This window comes from Phocoena phocoena, chromosome 9 (genome assembly GCF_963924675.1).
Source record: "Phocoena phocoena chromosome 9, mPhoPho1.1, whole genome shotgun sequence".
NCBI classification, from domain to species: Eukaryota; Metazoa; Chordata; class Mammalia; order Artiodactyla; family Phocoenidae; genus Phocoena; species Phocoena phocoena.
The window spans coordinates 91,398,203-91,417,887 of record NC_089227.1 but is presented as its reverse complement, the minus strand read 5'-3'; the positions used below and the strand labels follow the sequence as shown (position 1 = coordinate 91,417,887).

The 19,685-nt window shown below is 44.6% G+C and overlaps 1 protein-coding gene across 1 annotated transcript in view; it reads left to right on the top strand.

Annotated features, from left to right (window-relative positions):
• Window positions 1–19,685, top strand: part of KIAA1549 (KIAA1549 ortholog) — a 147,282-nt gene that overhangs the window by 57,905 nt on the left and 69,692 nt on the right. Inside the window, exons 2-8 of the mRNA XM_065883799.1 lie at window positions 1,845–4,538; window positions 5,642–5,730; window positions 7,020–7,197; window positions 9,067–9,197; window positions 11,397–11,580; window positions 12,726–12,785; window positions 13,987–14,135. Of these exons, the coding sequence (XP_065739871.1) occupies window positions 1,845–4,538; window positions 5,642–5,730; window positions 7,020–7,197; window positions 9,067–9,197; window positions 11,397–11,580; window positions 12,726–12,785; window positions 13,987–14,135 (3,485 nt within the window). The remainder of the gene's footprint in view (window positions 1–1,844; window positions 4,539–5,641; window positions 5,731–7,019; window positions 7,198–9,066; window positions 9,198–11,396; window positions 11,581–12,725; window positions 12,786–13,986; window positions 14,136–19,685) is intronic.

The window sequence follows — 19,685 nt, the reverse complement described above, 5'->3', positions numbered from 1 at the left end:
TTCAGCTGTGTCTAAATTTCTGTTTATTGTTTATTACATATTGTATATTGAGTTAAAAAATTTTAATTATTATATTGTTCATTTCCAAATATTCTTTTGGTTTTTCAAATCTTTCTGACCATTCATCATAGCCTCTTGCTCCTTACTCATGTTTTCAGTCCCTTCTTTATTATTTTAAATGAATTAAACACACTTTCAAAAATGTATCCTAGGGCTTCCCTGGTGGCACAGTGGTTGAGTGTCCACCTGCCAATGCAGGGGACACGGCTTCGTGCCCCGGTCTGGGAAGATCCCACATGCCGCGGGGCGGCTGGGCCTGTGAGCCATGGCCGCTGAGCCTGCGCGTCCGGAGCCTGTGCTCCGCAACGGGAGAGGCCACAGCAGCGAGAGCCCCGCATACCACCAAAAAAAAAAAAAAAAAAAAAAAAATGTATCCTATAATTCCAACATCTGAAGTCTTTACAGATCTGATACTGTTTGTGTGGGTTTCTTTTTTTTTACTTCTTGGGGAGGTTTCTCTTGACTCTTTTTCGTAATACCTTATTTCTTAGGTGTTTTGTAAGTTTTAACTTTGCAGTCATGCTTGAGCATCAGGCTGTCTGGTCCAGTGTCCCTCTAAGCTCTCTGTTTCAGTGTTCCTCTAGGACCTGTGCCCTGGGCCTTCATCAGGGGTCTGGGCCATCACATTTCCTGCCTCTCTATACAGTGTATCCGAATTACAGATGGAGATACCTAAGCCACTTAAATGATAGTGACAGCTGTCACAAGGATGAAGAATATGAAAGTTTGAGAGGATGATGGGATGCTTTTGGCACGGATCAGAACTTGGTCCTCAGACACCATTCCTTCATTCATTGATGTATTCATTCACTTAACAGATGTTTATCGAGCTCTTAGTATATGTCACTCACTGTGCTAGGCACTGGGGAAACAGATCAACAGTTTCTGTCCTCAAGAATCTCAGAGTATAATGAGCAGACAGTTCATTTCAGTGGGGCACGATCAGGGATGTGACAGGTAGAACGTAGGGAGAGGCACTAACCCAGCTTTGGAGTAATGAGGAGGGAGGCTGTGCTGCATCTGCAGGGCCGGTAGGAGTAATCCAGGTGGAGAGCCAGGGAAGGGCATCCCAGGCAGAGAGAGAAGAATGTGCGAAACACCAAGCCACAGAGAATCTGAGTAGCTCATTCGGCCAGAGTATAGTTGGGAAGGCATGAGAGTGGAGCAGGGAATGATGAGAGGTGAGCCTGGAGGTAGTCTGAGGTCTGGATGTGGAAGGTCTTATGACTAGGAAACTGCTGAACCCTCTTCCCTGGGTAGTGAGTGATGCTGTCAGAGTGGTCACGATCATTTCTCGTAAGAGCCAACTCTTATGGAAGAAAAAGGACATGGGCTTGGGAGTCAAGGCAGGCGTATGCGCAGATCCCAGCTCCACCTCTGTCCGGGTGATCATGTAATTGATTTAGTTACCTTCTCTGAACCTCTCTTTCTCATGTGATAAATGAGAGAGAACAGACAAGACAGGCCCTTAAGGCCTCTTCCATTTATAGTATTCTGTGGTGTTGCTAGAAAGTAAGAGAAACATGTCAGTGTGTACACGCACACATACACACACACGCTTAAGTAAAAGTGCTCAAATTTACGACTGTTCGCAGGTATTATGCTGACAGGAACTGTGGCAATTTCTGACTTCCAGTTGGTTGTTTAACTTCTAACCGTGAATCGTGGCTGTTCACAGTGAGTGGATATCTGTTGATTGAGGATATCTTTATATCTGAAACAAAATGTTAGCAGTATGACTTTCATTGCCTTGCAGCTAAACTCAGCTGTTATTTTCTTTGTAGATGAGCTCCCTCTGGAACAGCACAACCTTTCTTTATCCTCCTTGGAGTTCGTGCCAAGGGAAAGCACCGTGCACAGCACTGCACACGTGGCCTTAACAGAAACCGCTCCAGGGTCCCAGCAAGGCAGTTCTCTCCACGTGAGATCATCTCCATCTGCCAGTACTTTTGATACAAACTTTTTTAACCAAGGAAAATGGACCCAAAGTACAGCAGATCACAGCATCTTTGTGGCAAATTATGTGTCAGTGACGAGCAACGAGGTCATAGATGATGATGAAATGGATAACTTTTTGCCAGAGACTTCCTGGACCACTTCTCGCGTGGTTTCTCCCATACGATACGTCACACTCAGTCTGCCAGGGCTGCTCAAAGAAACGTTAGACTCCATGCCGACTCCATCGTTACCCATCATTTCTTTACAAGATGAAGAAGTGACATCAGCCTGGCAAAACACAGTGCAACAACCAACAATGTCTGCTGAATCCCCCAATCATTTCAGTGCTTTTCGGTCAGCTTTTCCCACTTCCAAGGGCATAATTCCAACTCCTAGCAGGAACTTGGTGTTTTATCCTACTGACACTTACGGGCATGTTTCAAGTAGGACTTTGCTGGAGATCATGGCTTCAGGAGCAGAGGGCGCAGAAACCCTCCTCAGCTCGCGGTATTCCGAGCCTCGACCGCCACGTGATGGTGTCACTCGGCAGCCTCCTCCCCTGTCAGGGCAGGTCTCACCGCCTCCAGAGGATGCTCTGGCCACAGGTACAGACAGATACTCTGATGTGACTACCGCTTTGGGTCGAAGTCTGGATGAAACCGTCTCTCCGGGCGCTCACGGCTCTGCGGCTCTGTCCCAGATGGCCCTTGCCTTTGGCAGCAGCAGTGCACGTTTGGCTTTGTTTTCAACTCCTCTCGTGTCTGGATTGTTCTCTGCTCAATCAGCCGGTGTTTCATATAACCCCTGTCTTCCCGCCAGCTCCAGTGAGGCATCAGAACTGCCTGGCCATTCCGTGGTCCCAAGTCGTGCGGGTGACGCTCACGTCTGGAGCCCAGTGTCTTCGTTCAGACCGTACACATGGTGCGTGTCGTGCGCTGCGGTGTCGCCTCGGCCTGTGCTGTCAGCGAGCCTCACGGAGAAGGACGTGGGGTCCGGGGATGGTGCTGAGACCCTGTCCCTGACCCTCTCAGAAGCGAGCAGCATCTCTCCACCGAGCAGCGTCATGGTGGACTTCTCTGAATTGGACGAGGGCCCGCGAGAATTTCATACACTTTTCCCCTCAAGACCGATGGTTCCCCTCTCTTCTCCATCTGTGGAAATCTCAGCAACGAGCGCCGGTATTTCAGCTGAGGGGGAAATGAGTAGTGTGATGACTGCACAGATGTACCCTCCCCCAGGCCACCTCTCTGTGCCTGTGTCACCTGACGCTGCTGATTTTGCCTCCTCCTCTGTCGCCGAAACTCAAGTAATGCCATCCAGTGTGACAGCCGTGCTTTCCTCGGTCACCCCAGGTGCTCTCCTTGACGCTTCTTTCCCCATCACAGCAAATAAAAACACCCCATCGCTTGCCGTCAGAGGCCCAGGTCTTCTTACGTCTTACAGTTTGGACCTGTCGGCACAGCCTTCGCTTTTTCCTGACGGAGAACCTGCCAGTTTTTCCCAACGTGAAAGTGCGAGTATTTGGGATTTTACATCCAGCTTTTTCTCCACTCCACCACTGGAATTCAGCAGCTGGGTCTCTCCATCTTCAGAAGTACTTGCTTCTCCGTCTCCGAGGTCAGGTGATCTGTCCACCTTCATTTCTCAGGCATTTTCTACCTTGGTTGCGACACTTTCGTTGACCAACTCTGTCAGTTCTCGGTCACCTCAGCTTTTTGTTCCCAATTCCACAAACCTTGACTTTTCTCAGCTCTGGCCAAGCTCAGATCTTCCTTTAAGCAGCTTCACTTTTCTCCCTAGTTACTCTGAAATGTCACTACAATCCAGCTTTCCCTCCAGTTCTCCAAAGTTTTCTGAAGCACCCACAGTGTCACCCACAGATGCCGAAGCTCATTTTACCTCAGCTTTCACTGCAACTACCTCCTATTTTGAGTTTTCACTCATGTCCCATGAATCTGCAGTCACCACACTGGTGCCCTCCAGTTCTGAGCCCATTTTGACTGCTGAAACTCACTTAACATCACTTCTGACTGCTGTTCCTACTACACCCATTTTAACTGAATCTTCTGTCTTTTCAACCCTGATACCTTCTGATGATGGTATCAGTACTATGAACGATCCCACGTCCATCTTACCCTCTTTCTCTGAAGTCATCCCTGTCACCACAGTGCTGGTCAGCACTGGGTACCTGCCATCAGCATCCTCGTTTCTTCCTGAGGTGATCCGCTCGCCTCTGCCTACAGAGCCAGGTGGTACGCGTGGCCCATCATTCACACCCACAGATTTACCGAGGAACACCTCCACTCAACTGAGCACATCTGATACCAGTGCTGGCCCTGAGAATTCTCTTCACATCACCCTGAACAGCAGAACTGTGGGTCAGAACCGTCACGAGGGCAGCACGGTTCTCCCCCCGCCATCCCTTCATCCCGCGACCACCCCCGCTCCCGAAGCGACGGTTCATACTCCAGTGCTGGTCACCACCAAGTCGCCGTATGTGTGTGATATTACGGTTCCTGATGCCTATTTGATCACAACTGGTAAGGCCCTGCTTCACATCACTTCTCTGGGTTGGGGTGATCTTCCAAAGGTGTTTATACGAAATGCTTATGTGATGTATGGCATCGTGGCAAAGAGTGTAGGCTTTGGACCCAGACGACTCCTGGGTTGTAGTCCTTCCTCACTGCTTTGCCAGCTCCCATGAGTTCTCCGGACAGTTAGACAGTTAGGCTTCTCTAAGCCTCAGTTTCCTCAACTATTAAGCAGGGATGATGGTGGCACCTACTTCTTTGGGTTATTATAAAGATCTAAATGCATTAATGCATATAAAATATTTAACCCAGTGCCCAGCATATAAGAAGCGTCCATAAAATATTACAAATTAGTAGCAATGAAAACAAAGGAAAGATTTAAATGAGCCTTAGAAATGTTTGCTGGGATGTTTGTCTTTGGAGCTCGTAACCCATTGGATGCGTAGATGACAGGGTAAAGCAAAACGCCTTCACGTTTCGTTCAAGCAGTTAGTTGGGCAAATGTGTAAGGGCCACCATTGCAATTTCTTACTCATTTACTGTTCTGACTTTTCCTGGAAGGGAGGGGCCCCTTTGTTCTCATATAGTCCTGTAAATGTCACTTGGAGCAGAGGAACGTGGAGTGGCTCAGCATCCTGTGAATTGGGTCACAGCCTTCAACCTTCTCCCCAGCCTGCAGCCCGAGGCACCAGCCGACAGGCAGCAGCTTCCCTTGCAGCTGCCGGCTGCTTTAGTCACTTGAAGCTGGGATACCTCTGATGTCATGTCTGAACAAGTCTGGTGACTGTGGCCCCTTGATCAGGCTCTCCCACTTGTTCCTCCTGAGGAGTGGCAAGCTGCGCATGAAGTCGGTGCCCTGTTAATATGTACTTAAGTACGGCATGTGGCTGATCAGTAACCTGGCTCTGTGTATTGGTGTCGATGGGGATGGGGGACAGGAAGGAAGAAGGGGGAGAAGGTGGCAGGAGAGGTGGAGCAGGAATGCAGCGGACGGACAGGGAAGGTGGAGGGGAGGAGGGAGGAGAATGCCCTGGGTCTTTTTCCTCCATGCTGAGACCAGGGAGGGCCGTCGGTCCTCTGCCTGTTCATAATGACACTGAGCTGATTTGCAGTGCTGGCCCGCAGAGCTGTGCAGGAGTACATCATTATGTCCATCAAAGAGGTGTTGAGGAGCCACTTCAACCGTGTGGTGGAGCTCAAGGTGGGTGCCTGCGGCATGGAAGTCTGGTGGGGGAGTCCGAGTCGAATGCACATCATAACGGGAGTGGGACATTTGCTTTCCTCTCTCCCCTCCCTTCTCCTGGTGGACACCTACTCATCCTTTGGATCTCTGCTCAAACATTGCTTCTCCAGGGAAGCCCCTTCTGACCCCAGTTGAGGCCAGGTTTAGTCCGTCATGGGGATGTGCTGGCAGAGCTGGAACAAAGGGCTCTAAGACCAGAGTTTGGGGTGATGACCTAATGATCTCGCTTCCCTTTATTTACATGGAAGGGCTTGGATTAGAGTTTAGAGTGAGTGCGTATGTGTGTTTCTGTACATCGAGTGAGATAGAGATAGATTTCTAGATGTTTTTTGCTGGACGTCTGCTGGTGCCTTGTCTCTCCTGATAAGCTCAGAAAGCCCCGCTCTAGGCCTGCACCATCCCGAGCAGAGCCATGAGCCACGTGTGGCTGTCGAGCGTGTGAAATGGGGCTTGTTCCAAGTGAGATGTGCTGTCAGTGCAAAATACACACCAGATTTCAAAGACTTAGTGCAAAAAGGAATGTAAAATAGCTCAATAATTTTTTGCATTGCCTGCAGTTGAAATGACATGTCAGATATATTGGCTTAAGTAAAATGTTTTTAAAATTAATTTCACCTGTTTCTTTTTTTTTTTTTTTTTTGCGGTACACGGGCCCCTCACTGCTGTGGCCTCTCCCGCCGCGGAGCACAAGCTCTGGACATGCAGGCCCAGCGGCCATGGCTCACGGGCCCAGCTGCTCCGCGGCATGTGGGATCCTCCCGGACCGGGGCACGAACCCGCGTCCCCTGCATCGGCAGGCGGACTCCCAACCACTGTGCCACCAGGGAAGCCCCCACCTGTTTCTTTTTATTTTTTTTAATGTGGCCACTAGAAATTTAAAAATTGCATATGTGCCTCACATGTTTCTCTTGGACAGCTCTACTTAGTAGAGTAAGTGCTCCTTTTTATGCGGGGTAAGTACAGTAAAACACCTTGAATTCTCCTTAGTTCCTTATTCAGTTCATATTATTGACTCTTCTTTTGCACTGTCCTTGCTCTTGTAATTTTGTGCTGTTTTTGAGAAAGTTGACAGATAAGTAAGAGGCATAACTAAAATAAAATTTTAATTATCTCTGAAGCAATACCCCTTCATTTAAAACTATTTATTTTTTAAACTTTATTATTTTTCTACTCAGTATGATTTAAGTTTGAATTATGGTACCCTCAAATTTAATAATTATCATCTTTTGCATTTTTTATTTTCATAGGTTTATGAACTGTTCGCTGACTTCACTTTTCTGGTAACATCTGGTCCGTTCGTTTACACAGCAATATCAGTCATAAATGTACTTATAAATAGTAAACTTGTTCGTGACCAGACTCCTTTAATCTTGGCTGTGAAACCCTCCTTCCTTATGCCAGAGTCCAGATTCCAAGTTCAAACGGGTAAGAAAATTGAGCATAGTTATTATGATTTGTAAATAGAATTTCACTTTATTTTTTGTGTTTCAAAATAATTTGGGGAGGATTATGTTAAAATTTGTTAAATTTCAAAAAACTTCATAATTATGGAGAATTTCCAGCATATACAAAAGTACACAGAATAGTTTAATGCATCCCAGGTACTCATTGTATGGCTTCAACAATTTTCAACTCCTAGCCACTTCTGTTACATCTACCCCCCCATCGACACTCCCTCCTCTCATGTCATTTTGATATGGCATCATGTCGATCTCATTCATAAATATTTCAGCCTATGCCTCTAAAAGATAAGACTATTAAACATATATACACACACATAACATATGCACATACATACATATCCATGCATACATACACATACATATGTCCACAATATCATTATCACACCCCCTAAAATTAACAGTGATTCCTCAATGTCATTTAACTTTTTTTTTTGGCCGTGCTGAACTGCATGTGGCATCTTAGTTCCCCGATCAGGGATCGAACCCATGCCCCCTGCAGTGGAAGCGTGGAGTCTTAACCTGGACCGCCAGGGAAGTCCCCTCATTTAACTTTTTATTATGGATGTTTTTAAACATATACAGAAGTAGAGAGAATACCATATTTAGCCCATCCATTCCCGTACAAACTTTAAAAATTATCAGCATTTTCCCAATTTTGTTTCATGTATCTCACACAAACTTTTTTTGAGGAAGCTAGAGTGTTTTAAAACAATACCAGGTATCATGTCGTTTCACCCATAAATACTTAAGAATTCATCTCTAATGAATTTATTTCTATTTGAAATGTTTCAGTGTTGCATCTTTTGATGCTCCAATTATTATCTTAGATATTTTTCCATTTTAAAATGATACAAGTCACCTTCACCTTGCGTGTAGTCATTTGGTACAGTTGGCTTGCTACATTTCCATGATATGATACATATAAATAACACATCATAGACCCTCGTACACTGTTGGTAGGAATGTAAATTGGTGCAGCCACTATGGAAAACAGAATGAAGGTTTCTCAAGAAACTAAAAATAGAACTACCATATGACCCAGCAGTTCTACTCTTGGGTATGTATTCAAAAAAAAAAAGAAAACACTAATTTGAAAAGAAACATGCACCCCAGTGTTCATAGCAGCATTATTTATAGTTGGCAAGATATGGAAACAACCCAAGTGCCCCATAACAGATGAATGGATAAAGAAGATGTGGTACACACACACACACACACACACACACACACACACACACACACACACACAATGGGATACTACTCAGCCATAAAAAAAGAATGAAAAAAGAATGAAAAGTTTGCCATTTGTAGCAACATGGATGGACTTAGAGTGTATTATACTAAGTGAAATATGTCAGACAAAGACAAATACTGTATGATATCACTTATATGTGGAATCTAAAAAATAAAACAAGCTAGTGAATATAACAAGAAACACACTCATAGAGAACAAACTAGTGGTTACTAGTTGAGAGAGGCAAGGGGGGAGGGGCAATATAGGGGTAGGGGATTAAGAGGTACAAACTACTATGTATAAAGTAAATAAGCTTCAAGGATATATTGTACAATACAGGGAATATAGCCAATATTTTATAATAACTATGGATGGAGTATTACCTTAAAAAATTGTGAATCACTGTGTTATACACCTGAAACGTATATAATAATGTACATCAACTATATCTCAATTAAAAACTAATAACACATCATAGTACTTGATCCTGTACCGTGGATCAGAGTTCATTGATTTACACACTATTTTGCCCCTCTCCTCGTTACTTAATACTAAAGAAACACCTTGTTCATGGGACTGTGATACTGTCCTTTTCAGTACTGCAGTTTGTGCCTCAGAGTGTGGATACGGGCTTCTGCAACTTCACCCAGCGCATCGAGAAAGGCCTGATGACAGCTCTCTCTGAAGTGAGAAAACACCACCAGGGGACGTATAACCTCACAGTGCAGGTGAGAATAGCACTGAATGCAGAACAAGATGCTTTATCTTTTAGAGAGGAGCTAGTTTCATAATGTTTTGTTTAAGACATACTTACCTCTTACTAATTCCCTCCAGCAGAGGAGATTTAGTTCACATGGATTAGAAATCATCTCTTTCCATGGCATCGAGTCCACAGAGCATGAATAGGCTAAGTATATTTGAACATTGTAGAGGAGCCCAATAACCAGGGAGTTCAGATACGGTGAGCTGAAGAGAGACGAGCCCATGTAGGAAATGCAAGAATGTTCCAGAAAAGAACTTAAATATCAACTTTAAGTATCAACTTAAATATCCAATGGGGGCAATGCCTAAATACACTAGCGTTTCATATTATGGAATTTCGTTTCATGGAATACCATGAAATGCAGTTCTTCACTCTAAAAACAGAATACAGCTACGAATCAAAGGATAGGTTTTGTAGGTATTACGTGGAAACTGCTGATGTTTTTACATTTCTTTGATATTTATCCCTCCATATTCTTTGTTCTCTGTTTCTCAAATTCATTTTAAGTAGATTTTGGTGATCCTGGATTCACCCTCCCTATTTCTTATTTTTTCCATTTCTTTTTAAAATTCCCTATTTTAACAGATTTCTAAACCTTGTTCTTTAAGTTATTAATTTAGTCTTCAGATGTGTTCATTATGTTATTCAATCCCTCTATTGAATTTTCTTTTAGCCATCATTGTTTTTTCATTTTTATTTGCTCTTTTTTCATTGCAGCCTTTCGTGTTACGATGCAGGCTTATCTTGAATGATGATACAATATTTCCTTGAACGTTTCTGGAGACATTAATTAGTATTTTTAATACGTTGTCTTCCGTGTACTAAGTTGTCTCTGCTCTGCATTCTTTGCCATTGTTCTGTGTTGATCTTGGTCCTTGACTTTGGTGCTGTTAGGTTTCTGTAATCACCTGTAGACTATTGGTGGCTGTCTCTAGGAATGAGGAAGCAGGTGGTTAGTTTTGGCACCTTGTTCATCTTTCCACTTCAGCTGTAGAGTCTGTGTCTACATAAGCCTTGTCTCCTGATGGGAGGATTCATTGGAGCCCTGGGTACCAGGCAATGTGTGGTCATGGACGGCCACCGTGGGCACCCCTGCCTGCCGTGTGAGATGAGGAGGCTGTACCCTGGGGATGGAGTGAGTTAGTGTGTTTTTCATGGCAGAGCTCCTCTTTCTTTCACTCTCTTTCTTTCTCTGTCTCTTGTGTGCACTGCGGTTAACTCCACCCACCTTCCTGCCTAGGGGACCATGCCACACGGGGTCTTCTGTCCTCTTAGGCAGGGAGCTCATCTTCCTCAGGCAGAGGTTCTTCGGGCTCCTGGGGTGAAGGTGGAGCTGCTAGCACTTCTGAGTTGGCCTGGGTGTGAAGTTGGAAGGGAGAAGGGAGGGAGACAACCGACTCAGCTGTTGGCACTCAGTGTTTAATTAGTGACCCGGATCAGGGTCTCAGCTCCTGCAGATCTCTGCCCTGGAGGCCTCCTGGGGCCCCTGAGGGAGACCACTCTCAGTCTACTGTGGTCTGTGCCTGTGTGTGTTTGGGGTCTCGGTTCCCTCCGTTCTGGTTTGTATCAACATGATCCCACCCTCTCTCCATCTTTCAGTAATTTGACAGAATCTCTGGTTTTCTTCCATTCTCAGTGCTGTTGTGGATTTATTCCCCTTTGTTCATCTTGTTGTTATTTCAGTGGGATTTGGGGTGGGAAAGAAAAGGGGAGGGACTATAAATACATGTGCTCAGTTCCCCACTTAATGTAAAAAACGTTTTCAATACACTAAGGGTTTAAGAGTATTACAAAAGGGAACCAGGTTGTGAAGCCAATTACTCTTCCTTTAAAAATGCACCTTTAGGGCTTCCCTGGTGGCACAGTGGTTGAGAGTCCGCCTGCCGATGCAGGGGACACGGGTTCGTGCCCCGGTCTGGGAAGGTCCCACATGCCGCAGAGCGGCTGGTCCCATGAGCCGTGGCCGCTGAGCCTGCGCGTCCAGAGCCTGTGCTCCGCAACGGGAGAGGCCACAGCAGTGAGAGGCCCGCGTACCACACACATACAAAAAAAGCTCCTTTAAAAAGAACTTGGTGAGGGAAATTGTGAGAGCAAAATCATAGTCAGGCTTTTGGCTAGACATTTTAATTTATTTTAGAAGCTTATTCTGATTTCTTTCTTTCAGATCTTGAATATCACTGTGGGGTCTTCAAGGCTGGCTCCTCGCCGGGGCCCAGTGAACATTGTCTTTGCTGTCAAAGGCTCGCAGGGGTTTCTGAATGGGTCTGAAGTGAGTGAAATGCTAAGGAACTTGAGCGTGGTGGAGTTCAGTTTCTACCTGGGATACCCAGTGCTGCAGGTGGCCGAACGTGAGTGCTGCTCTCCTGGGGACGCGGCCGCGAGTGCTTGTGTGGGTGGACCTCTTCTTTTCAAGTAAAATAGCTAACAGAAATCTGGAATATAAATTGGAGCTTCTCAGATCATGCCAGGGTGGGCCTCTAGAACCCTCCTCTCCCACTGGGCTTGCTTTATTATTCTCTTTAGAGAGCCAAGGGCGCTATCAAAGATTATACCGGTTCTGAAAAAGGTGAAACCAGAGAGACTGAGAACAGATTTGTGGTTTCCAGGGGTGAAGGATGCGAGGAAAGCAATTTTCGGGGGGGGGGGGCGGTGATGAGAATTCTTGTATTTTTATTGTGGTGGTGGTTCCACACGTCCATGCATTTGTCAAAACCCATAAAACTGTACACCAGAAGGAGTGGGGTTCACTGTGTGTACACTTAAAAAGAAAAAAGAAACAGAAATGAAAACAAACAAAACCTTCCTTCCTGGTGGAAGCGATTTAATTCACAGTACAAATGGAGTGGAGGTAGGGGAAACGTTTGCTTCAAAACGTTTAAAAATACAGTAGATTCCACCCCAAATACAGTAGATTCCAGAGTTGAAGTCAGGCAAAAAAGATATCAAAATCTTTTTCAGAATGGAGCGGCCAGAAGGTTTAATGGTTCTTGTCGTATTTTCGTGTACTGTTAATTAAATGGAAAGGAATAACTTGTAAAATGCAAAAGTAGACAGGGGTAAAATGGTTATTTACAAATAGCAACTTGCAGTGATAGAAGATTGTCACTTTACCCTGTCTGAGTCATTGCTGGGAAATTCCAGGGCTCTGAGGTGCACGGCGTGAAAAATTCATTGCTCTGGAACAATGACATTTCCCTTGAAAAAGCTTACGGGTGAGCTGTCTGTGAAGTAGTGTCCCATCGTGTTACTTGAGTAAGCCCTTTCTTTCTATTTCTCCCTCTTTCTCCCGGAGACTAAGGTGCTCAGGACCCTCCCACTGACCCTGCCTTCCCCCCAGCCTGACACTTTGTTCTTCCATAGGCAGAGCTAATTGGTATAGGAGAGGCAGTGTGCTGTGACTTACGCAGCGCTCCCTAGAACACTCATCTTTCTGACTGTTGCAGACAGGTTTTTTACGTATCTTTCTCCCTTTCTCACCCTTTCCTTTTTGTAGCCTTCCAGTACCCACAGCTTAACTTATCGCAGTTGTTGAAGTCCTCTTGGGTAAGAACAGGTATGTTTAACTTACGTAATGTTTTTGGGAACTGTAAGAGTGAGAAGTCTGTTGGGCGGGGGGGTATTGAGAAGGATACTGCCTTTCCTGTTTCTCAGTCCTAAATTCAGGGCAAAATGTACCTTAGATTCTTGGCAAAGAATGAATGAGAAAGGGATTCAAATTTGGCTGTGGGAACGTGTCCCACTGAGTTACGGCACAAAAAGGACTGGCTTTCTTTAAAATTCATATATCAAGTTCAGGGCAAAGTCTAACAGGAATTGACCATCTTCTGACCAGAATAGGACAAGGTTCTGAAGCAAGGATCTCTTTTTTTCCCTAAAAGCCTCATATGTCTGGTTTTGTAAGGACAAATAAGGTAACTTGGTGAGCCAATAAGAAGCATGTTTTAAAGTCTTGTGGGCCTGGGTCAGATATTTATAGCTATGGCGTTGCAAATAAAGGCTTTCTAACTTGGTATGCAGAAGTGTAAAAGACAGTTGGATGCTCAGCGGGTACCCAGCATGTAAGCAGCACAATGAGTAAGCAACTGGTCGTGGGGAGGAAACTTGTAGAGTGGGGATAGTCACCACTGACAGGTTCCCGGACCCTGCCAGCTCTCGTTGCTTCACATACAACATCGCATATAAAGGCTCCACCTCTTTGCATGGTACAGTGGCCTTATTTTCCAGATAATTTTCATAGTGGTTAAGTGACTTGCCCGTGGTCCTATCTCACAGGGGATTTGAGCCAGTTCTGGCTGGAAAGCACAAGCTTTTTTCTCCTGTAAAGGCTGACAAGATGTTGTCTGTTTAGATAACCTAGATGTCTGAAGACAGGCCTCCTTATCTCGAGTCAGTTAATGAGTCTAAATTTTGAGTCAAGATAAGATATGAACTCAAACCATTTCCAGAAATTTTGCAATGCGTGCAGACAGAACGTTTGATCTTGTGTAGGAGCTCTGAGCTGCAAAGCTCCCGAACTGCCGAGCTCCTGGGACTTCTGGCCACCGGTCTTTGTAAACTTTAGAGATAAGACCTGTGGGCTACCCTCCCTGGACTCTCCCGCACCCTGTTCAGCTTGCCTCTTTCCCCTTTTAATGTCTCCTCTCTGGGAACTGGCATTTTACAGTAATCCTGCGTTAATTTCTCTTGTGTACACATCCTTTTCTCTCCACTGCTAACTCGTTTTGGGGCCTGTGTGTGTTTCACCTTAAATGTAGTCCTCCTGGGTGTTGTTGAGAAGCAGCTCCAGAATGAAGTGTTTCAAGCTGAGATGGAGCGCAAACTGGCCCAGCTGCTCAGCGAAGTTTCCACCAGAAGGCGGATGTGGAGAAGGGCTACCATCGCTGCCGGGAACAGCATGGTACAGGTAAGAAGAAGGCCAAAGGAGTAGGGAGGGGAAGGAGAGAGAGCCGTCTAAAAATGGGCTGTATCTTCATGCAAGTGGAAAATGCCAGGAGAAAATGCTGCCAAATAGACTGATTGCTATCATAGGCAGCCACTGAATGTGTCAGCATTTCAGTTCCACTGGAGTCTAGACAGATGTTTCCCGAGTCCTTAGTAAGGGTCCGTACAGCAAATGGCCTTGTGGGGGCCACAACAAAAGAATATGTAAGTGGGTTGCCGTACCATTGGAGGACCTGAGTTTTCAAAGAGTAGTTTTTTAATTACCAAAAACGTAGTCAGTTTTATGGAATGGTAGGCATTATTGATAGCGTCATAGAGACAAGTTGTTCAGCTGGAAGAGACCTTGAGAGGCCGGAAAGAGGAAAATGTTCTGCCCTCTATTCTGGCACTCTGTCCTCTCTGCCTCCTGCCAGCCCTGCTTGTCTCATGTTACCCAAATTGCCTTCACTATGTAAACTGGCAGAAAGTTACAAATGACAGATTCATTTGAATCCCAAAGTGACCCCTTTAAAAATGCACACACTCAGAGAGAGCTGGAGGTTGGGCTTTAATTTCTTCCCATCTCCACGTGAATTACACTATTTTGGATTTTTTTCTTTACCAAATGCTGACTTGTAGAGCTAGGAAAAGGGGATATTTAGAGCTATGGCCTTTCAGAGACAGGGAGCCAGGGTGAAACTCTGGTGTGCAGGGGTGGGGAGGTTGGTGGTTTAGAGGCTTTAGAGAGAGAGATGTGAAGCTGACACTGGGTAGGGGAGCTGGGCAGTTTGTGGAGAGCTGACATCATCATCATCCCTCAACCCTTTTACCAAGTTTTCCCCTGTAAGTGTTGCTCTTTATTCTCCCTCCCAGAAAGGTGGTTGTTAGGTTTCTATAATAGTTCCTTTGCCGGATGCAGTAGAATATAGGGAAATTTAAAAACTCATTAAAAAATTGAGAGCGATATTAAACAAATAACTATAAAACTGAGAATAAAAATGAAAATGAATTACAAAAGCCTTGCTTTATTTAGGAGCTCTGGCTTCACAGAGCTCAAGGTCTGGGTGGAGGTTAATTTCTGCACATAAAACAGTTACAGAGTACCATAAAACTACAGAATGAGATGCTTGGTTAGTTCTGCAAGTTCCCTGAGATAGAAATGCGGGATTTATGGAAGTTAACTAAGCCATCCCAGACTAACGGTGCCATCTGATGGATTGCTTAGAAACCGTTCCCTACGTCTCTTCCCCTTTAGAATGACCAAGCACGAAGATGTAGATAAGAATTTATGTACAACAGTACCGGACTCTTCATCAAAACATAGTGGATAAAAGTGAAAGTATTGGAACAACCTAATGTCCAGCAATTGGAGAATGGGCAAAAAAATTGTAGTGAAATCTTTATATGTTGGAAAATCCCATTATCAGTTTTTTTTTTTAATTAGTGAGGGAATATAGAAAAAAGCTCAAGTAAAGAGAGGCTACAAAAGAATGTGTGCAGGGGCTTCCCTGGTGGCGCAGCGGTTGAGAGTCCGCCTGCCGATGCAGGGGACACAGGTTCGTGCCCCGGTCTGGGAGGATCCCACATGCCGCGGAGCGGCTGGGCCCGTGAGCCATGGCCGCCGAGCCTGCACATCCGGAGCCTGTGCTCTGTGGCGAGAGAGGCCACAACAGTGAGAGGCCCGCGTACCGCAAAAAAAAAGTGTGCAGTATATCCAAATATTAATATACAAATCATGAAAAAAATAACAGGAGGAAATATGCTAAAATGCTTACAATGATTTTCTTTGATTGAATTTCAGGTGATTTTTGTTTTATTCTTTATAGTTATTTTTCACGTTTTTCAAAATTTCTCCAATGAACATATAGTTTGTATAGTGAACATGTGATTTTAATCAGAAAATATTTTAAAAAATGAAATTGAGGGCTTCCCTGGTGGCGCAGTGGTTGAGAGTCCGCCTGCCAACGCAGGGGATGCGGGTTCGTGCCCCGGTCCGGGAAGATCCCACATGCTTCAGAGTGGCTGGGCCCGTGAGCCACGGCCGATGGGCCTGCGTGTCCGGAGCCTGTGCTCCACAACAGGAGAGGCCGCAGCAGTGAGAGGCCCGCGTAGTGCAAAAAAAAAAAGGAAATTGAAAATATTGCCCCAAATGATGACTCCATTATACCATGGTTTTATGGATTCTATATATGAATCTGATGAAAAGTCATCTAGAAAGGATGCTGGGATTAGATTTTACTGACTGTTACTTTCAGATTGGAGAAGCTTATAGAATTAAAAAAAAAAAATATTTATTTATTTGGCTGTGTTGAGTCTTAGTTGTGCCATGTGAGATCTAGTTCCCTGACCAGGGATCTAACCCGGGCCCCCTGCTTTGGGAGCGTGGAGTCTTAGCCACTGAACCACCAGGGAAGTCCCTAGAATCTTTACTCAAGGTGGCTATCACTGGATATTTGGGTATATGGTTTCTGCAAGAAGAAGCATTTCTAAAACTTACCAGAACTTTAAAATGGAATAAATAGGCATGTAGGTAGAGGGACAGGTGGATATAATCTATTGCTTTTCAGTAGCCCTTTATAGTATTCCATTCTGAAGGCTAATAAAAATTAACCACTGCAGCACAGTTCCAGGGAAAGAAGTAGGTGGTTAGGGAGCAGAAGTGGTCAAGGAACTAGCCTAGAAACAGCAAACAGAGGGCTGGACGGGCGAGCCGTTATCAAGATATAGAGTTGTAAAGAACAGGGCTTCCCTGGTGGCACAGTGGTTGAGAGTCCACCTGCCGATGCAGGGGACACGGGTTCATGCCCCGGTCCGGGAAGATCCCACATGCTGCGGAGCGGCTAGGCCCGTGAGCCATGGCCGCTGAGCCTGCGGGTCCGGAGCCTGTGCTCTGCAGCGGGAGAGGCCACAACAGTGAGAGACCCGCGTACCGCAAAAAAAAAAAGAACAGATTCTCCAGGGATGAGACTTTGGACCTGTGTTAAGGATCTTTATACATGATCTGGAAGTAGGCGTTCACAATGAAATCATGAAATAGTTGATTTGCCAAAAGTTCCCAGTGGTAAAGAAGGAGGCCAGCAGTTATGTCCAGAGCACAGGGCACTATTACAGTTCTGTACATGTGGCTAGAAAAGTAGCAGCTGCATTTTGCCAATGGCAAATGTAGAGACCAAACATTCAAATTACGTGTACAAAATAGAGGGCTTGGAGTTATCGTTGATCTTTCTCTCAGAACGTCAGTCCACCATTTTGCTGCAGTCTAAAAGGGGCCATAAAGTTGTTGCATATTGCTAAGAGAAATAGCAACAAAATAGAAAGCTATATTTATGCAAAACAGTGATATATCGAGTGTACTAGATTCTAAGGTACTAATGTAAGAGCACGTCACTGTTCAAGGTCCTTTTTGACCCACCTCCTAGAGAATTGGAAATAAAAACAAAAATAAACAAATGGGACCTAATGAAACTTCAAAGCTTTTGCACAGCAAAGGAAACCATAACCAAGACCAAAAGACAACCCTCAGAATGGGAGAAAATATTTGCAAATGAAGCAACTGACAAAGGATTAATCTCCAAAATTTATAAGCAGCTCATGCAGCTTAATAACAAAAAAACAAACAACCCAATCCAAAAATGGGCAGAAGACCTAAATAGACATTTCTCCAAAGAAGATACACAGACTGCCAACAAACACATGAAAGAATGCTCAACATCATTAATCATTAGAGAAATGCAAATCAAAACTACAATGAGATATCATCTCACACCAGTCAGAATGGCCATCATCAAAAAATCTAGAAACAATAAATGCTGGAGAGGGTGTGGAGAAAAGGGAACCCTCTTACACTGTTGGTGGGAATGTAAATTGATACAGCCACTGTGGAGAACAGTATGGAGGTTCCTTAAAAAACTACAAATAGAACTACCATACGACCCAGCAATCCCACTACTGGGCATATACCCTGAGAAAACCATAATTCAAAAAGAGTTATATACCAAAATGTTCATTGCAGCTCTATTTACAGTAGCCCAGAGATGGAAACAACCTAAGTGTCCATCATCGGATGAATGGATAAAGAAGATGTGGCACATATATACGATGGAATATTACTCAGCCATAAAAAGAAACGAAATTGAGCTATTTGTAATGAGGTGGATAGACCTAGAGTCTGTCATACAGAGTGAAGTAAGTCAGAAAGAGAGAGACAAATACCGTATGCTAACACATATATATGGAATTTAAGGAAAAAAATGTCATGAAAAACCTAGGGGTGAAACAGGAATAAAGACACAGACCTACTAGAGAATGGACTTGAGGCCATGGGGAGGGGGAAGGGTAAACTGTGACAAAGCGAGAGAGAGGCATGGACATATATACACTACCAAACGTAAGGTAGATAGCTAGTGGGAAGCAGCCGCATAGCACAGGGAGATCAGCTTGGTGCTTTGTGACCGCCTGGAGGGGTGGGATAGGGAGGGTGGGAGGGAGGGAGACGCAAGCGGGAAGAGATATGGGAACATATATATATATAACTGATTGATTTTGTTGTGAAGCTGAAACTAACATACCATTGTAAAGCAATTATACTCCAATAAAGATGTTAAAATGAAAAAAAATAAAAAATAGAGTACTTCACTGTTAACACCAGAGGGATATAAATTTTGGGACAAATCAGAGTACTGTTTGACCCAGCAGATTATGAATTTATGAAATTTTTTCCAGCTTGATTGTGATGTAATTGACATATAACATTGTGTAAGTTTAAAGTGTACAGTGTGTGGGGCTTCCCTGGTGGTGCAGTGGTTGAGAGTCTGCCTGGTAATGCAGGGGACATGGGTTCGAGCCCTGGTCTGGGAGGATCCCACATGCCGTGGAGCAACTAAGCCCGTGAGCCACAACTACTGAGCCTGCGCGTCTGGAGCCTGTGCTCTGCAACAAGAGAGGCTGCGACAGTGAGAGGCCCGCACACGGCGATGAAGAGTGGCCCCCGCTCACCACAACTAGAGAAAGCCCTCGCACAGAAACGAAGACCCAACACAACCAAAAATAAATTAATTAATTAATAAACTCCTACCCCCAACATCTTAAAAAAAATAATAAATAAATAAAGTGTACAGTGTGATGATTTGATATATGTATATATTGTGAAATGATTACCACAATAAGATAACATATCCATCACTCACATAGGTATCTTTTGTGTGTGTGTGTGTGGTGAGAACTTTTAAGATCTACTGTCTTAGCAGATTTCAAGTATGCAATACAATATTGTTAACTATAGTCACCATGCTGTACTTTAGATACCCAGAACTTTATGGCTGGAAGTGTACCCCCTTTGACCACCATCATCCATTTCCCTTACTCTCCACCCCTGGCAACCACCAGTACACTCTTTCTGTGAGTTTGGCTTTTTTAGATTCCATGTATGTGTGAGATCATACAGTATTTGTCTTTTTCTGTTGGACTTATTTCACTTAGCATAACGCCTCCAAGGGTCATCCTATGTAGCTGCAAATGACAGGATTTTCTTCTT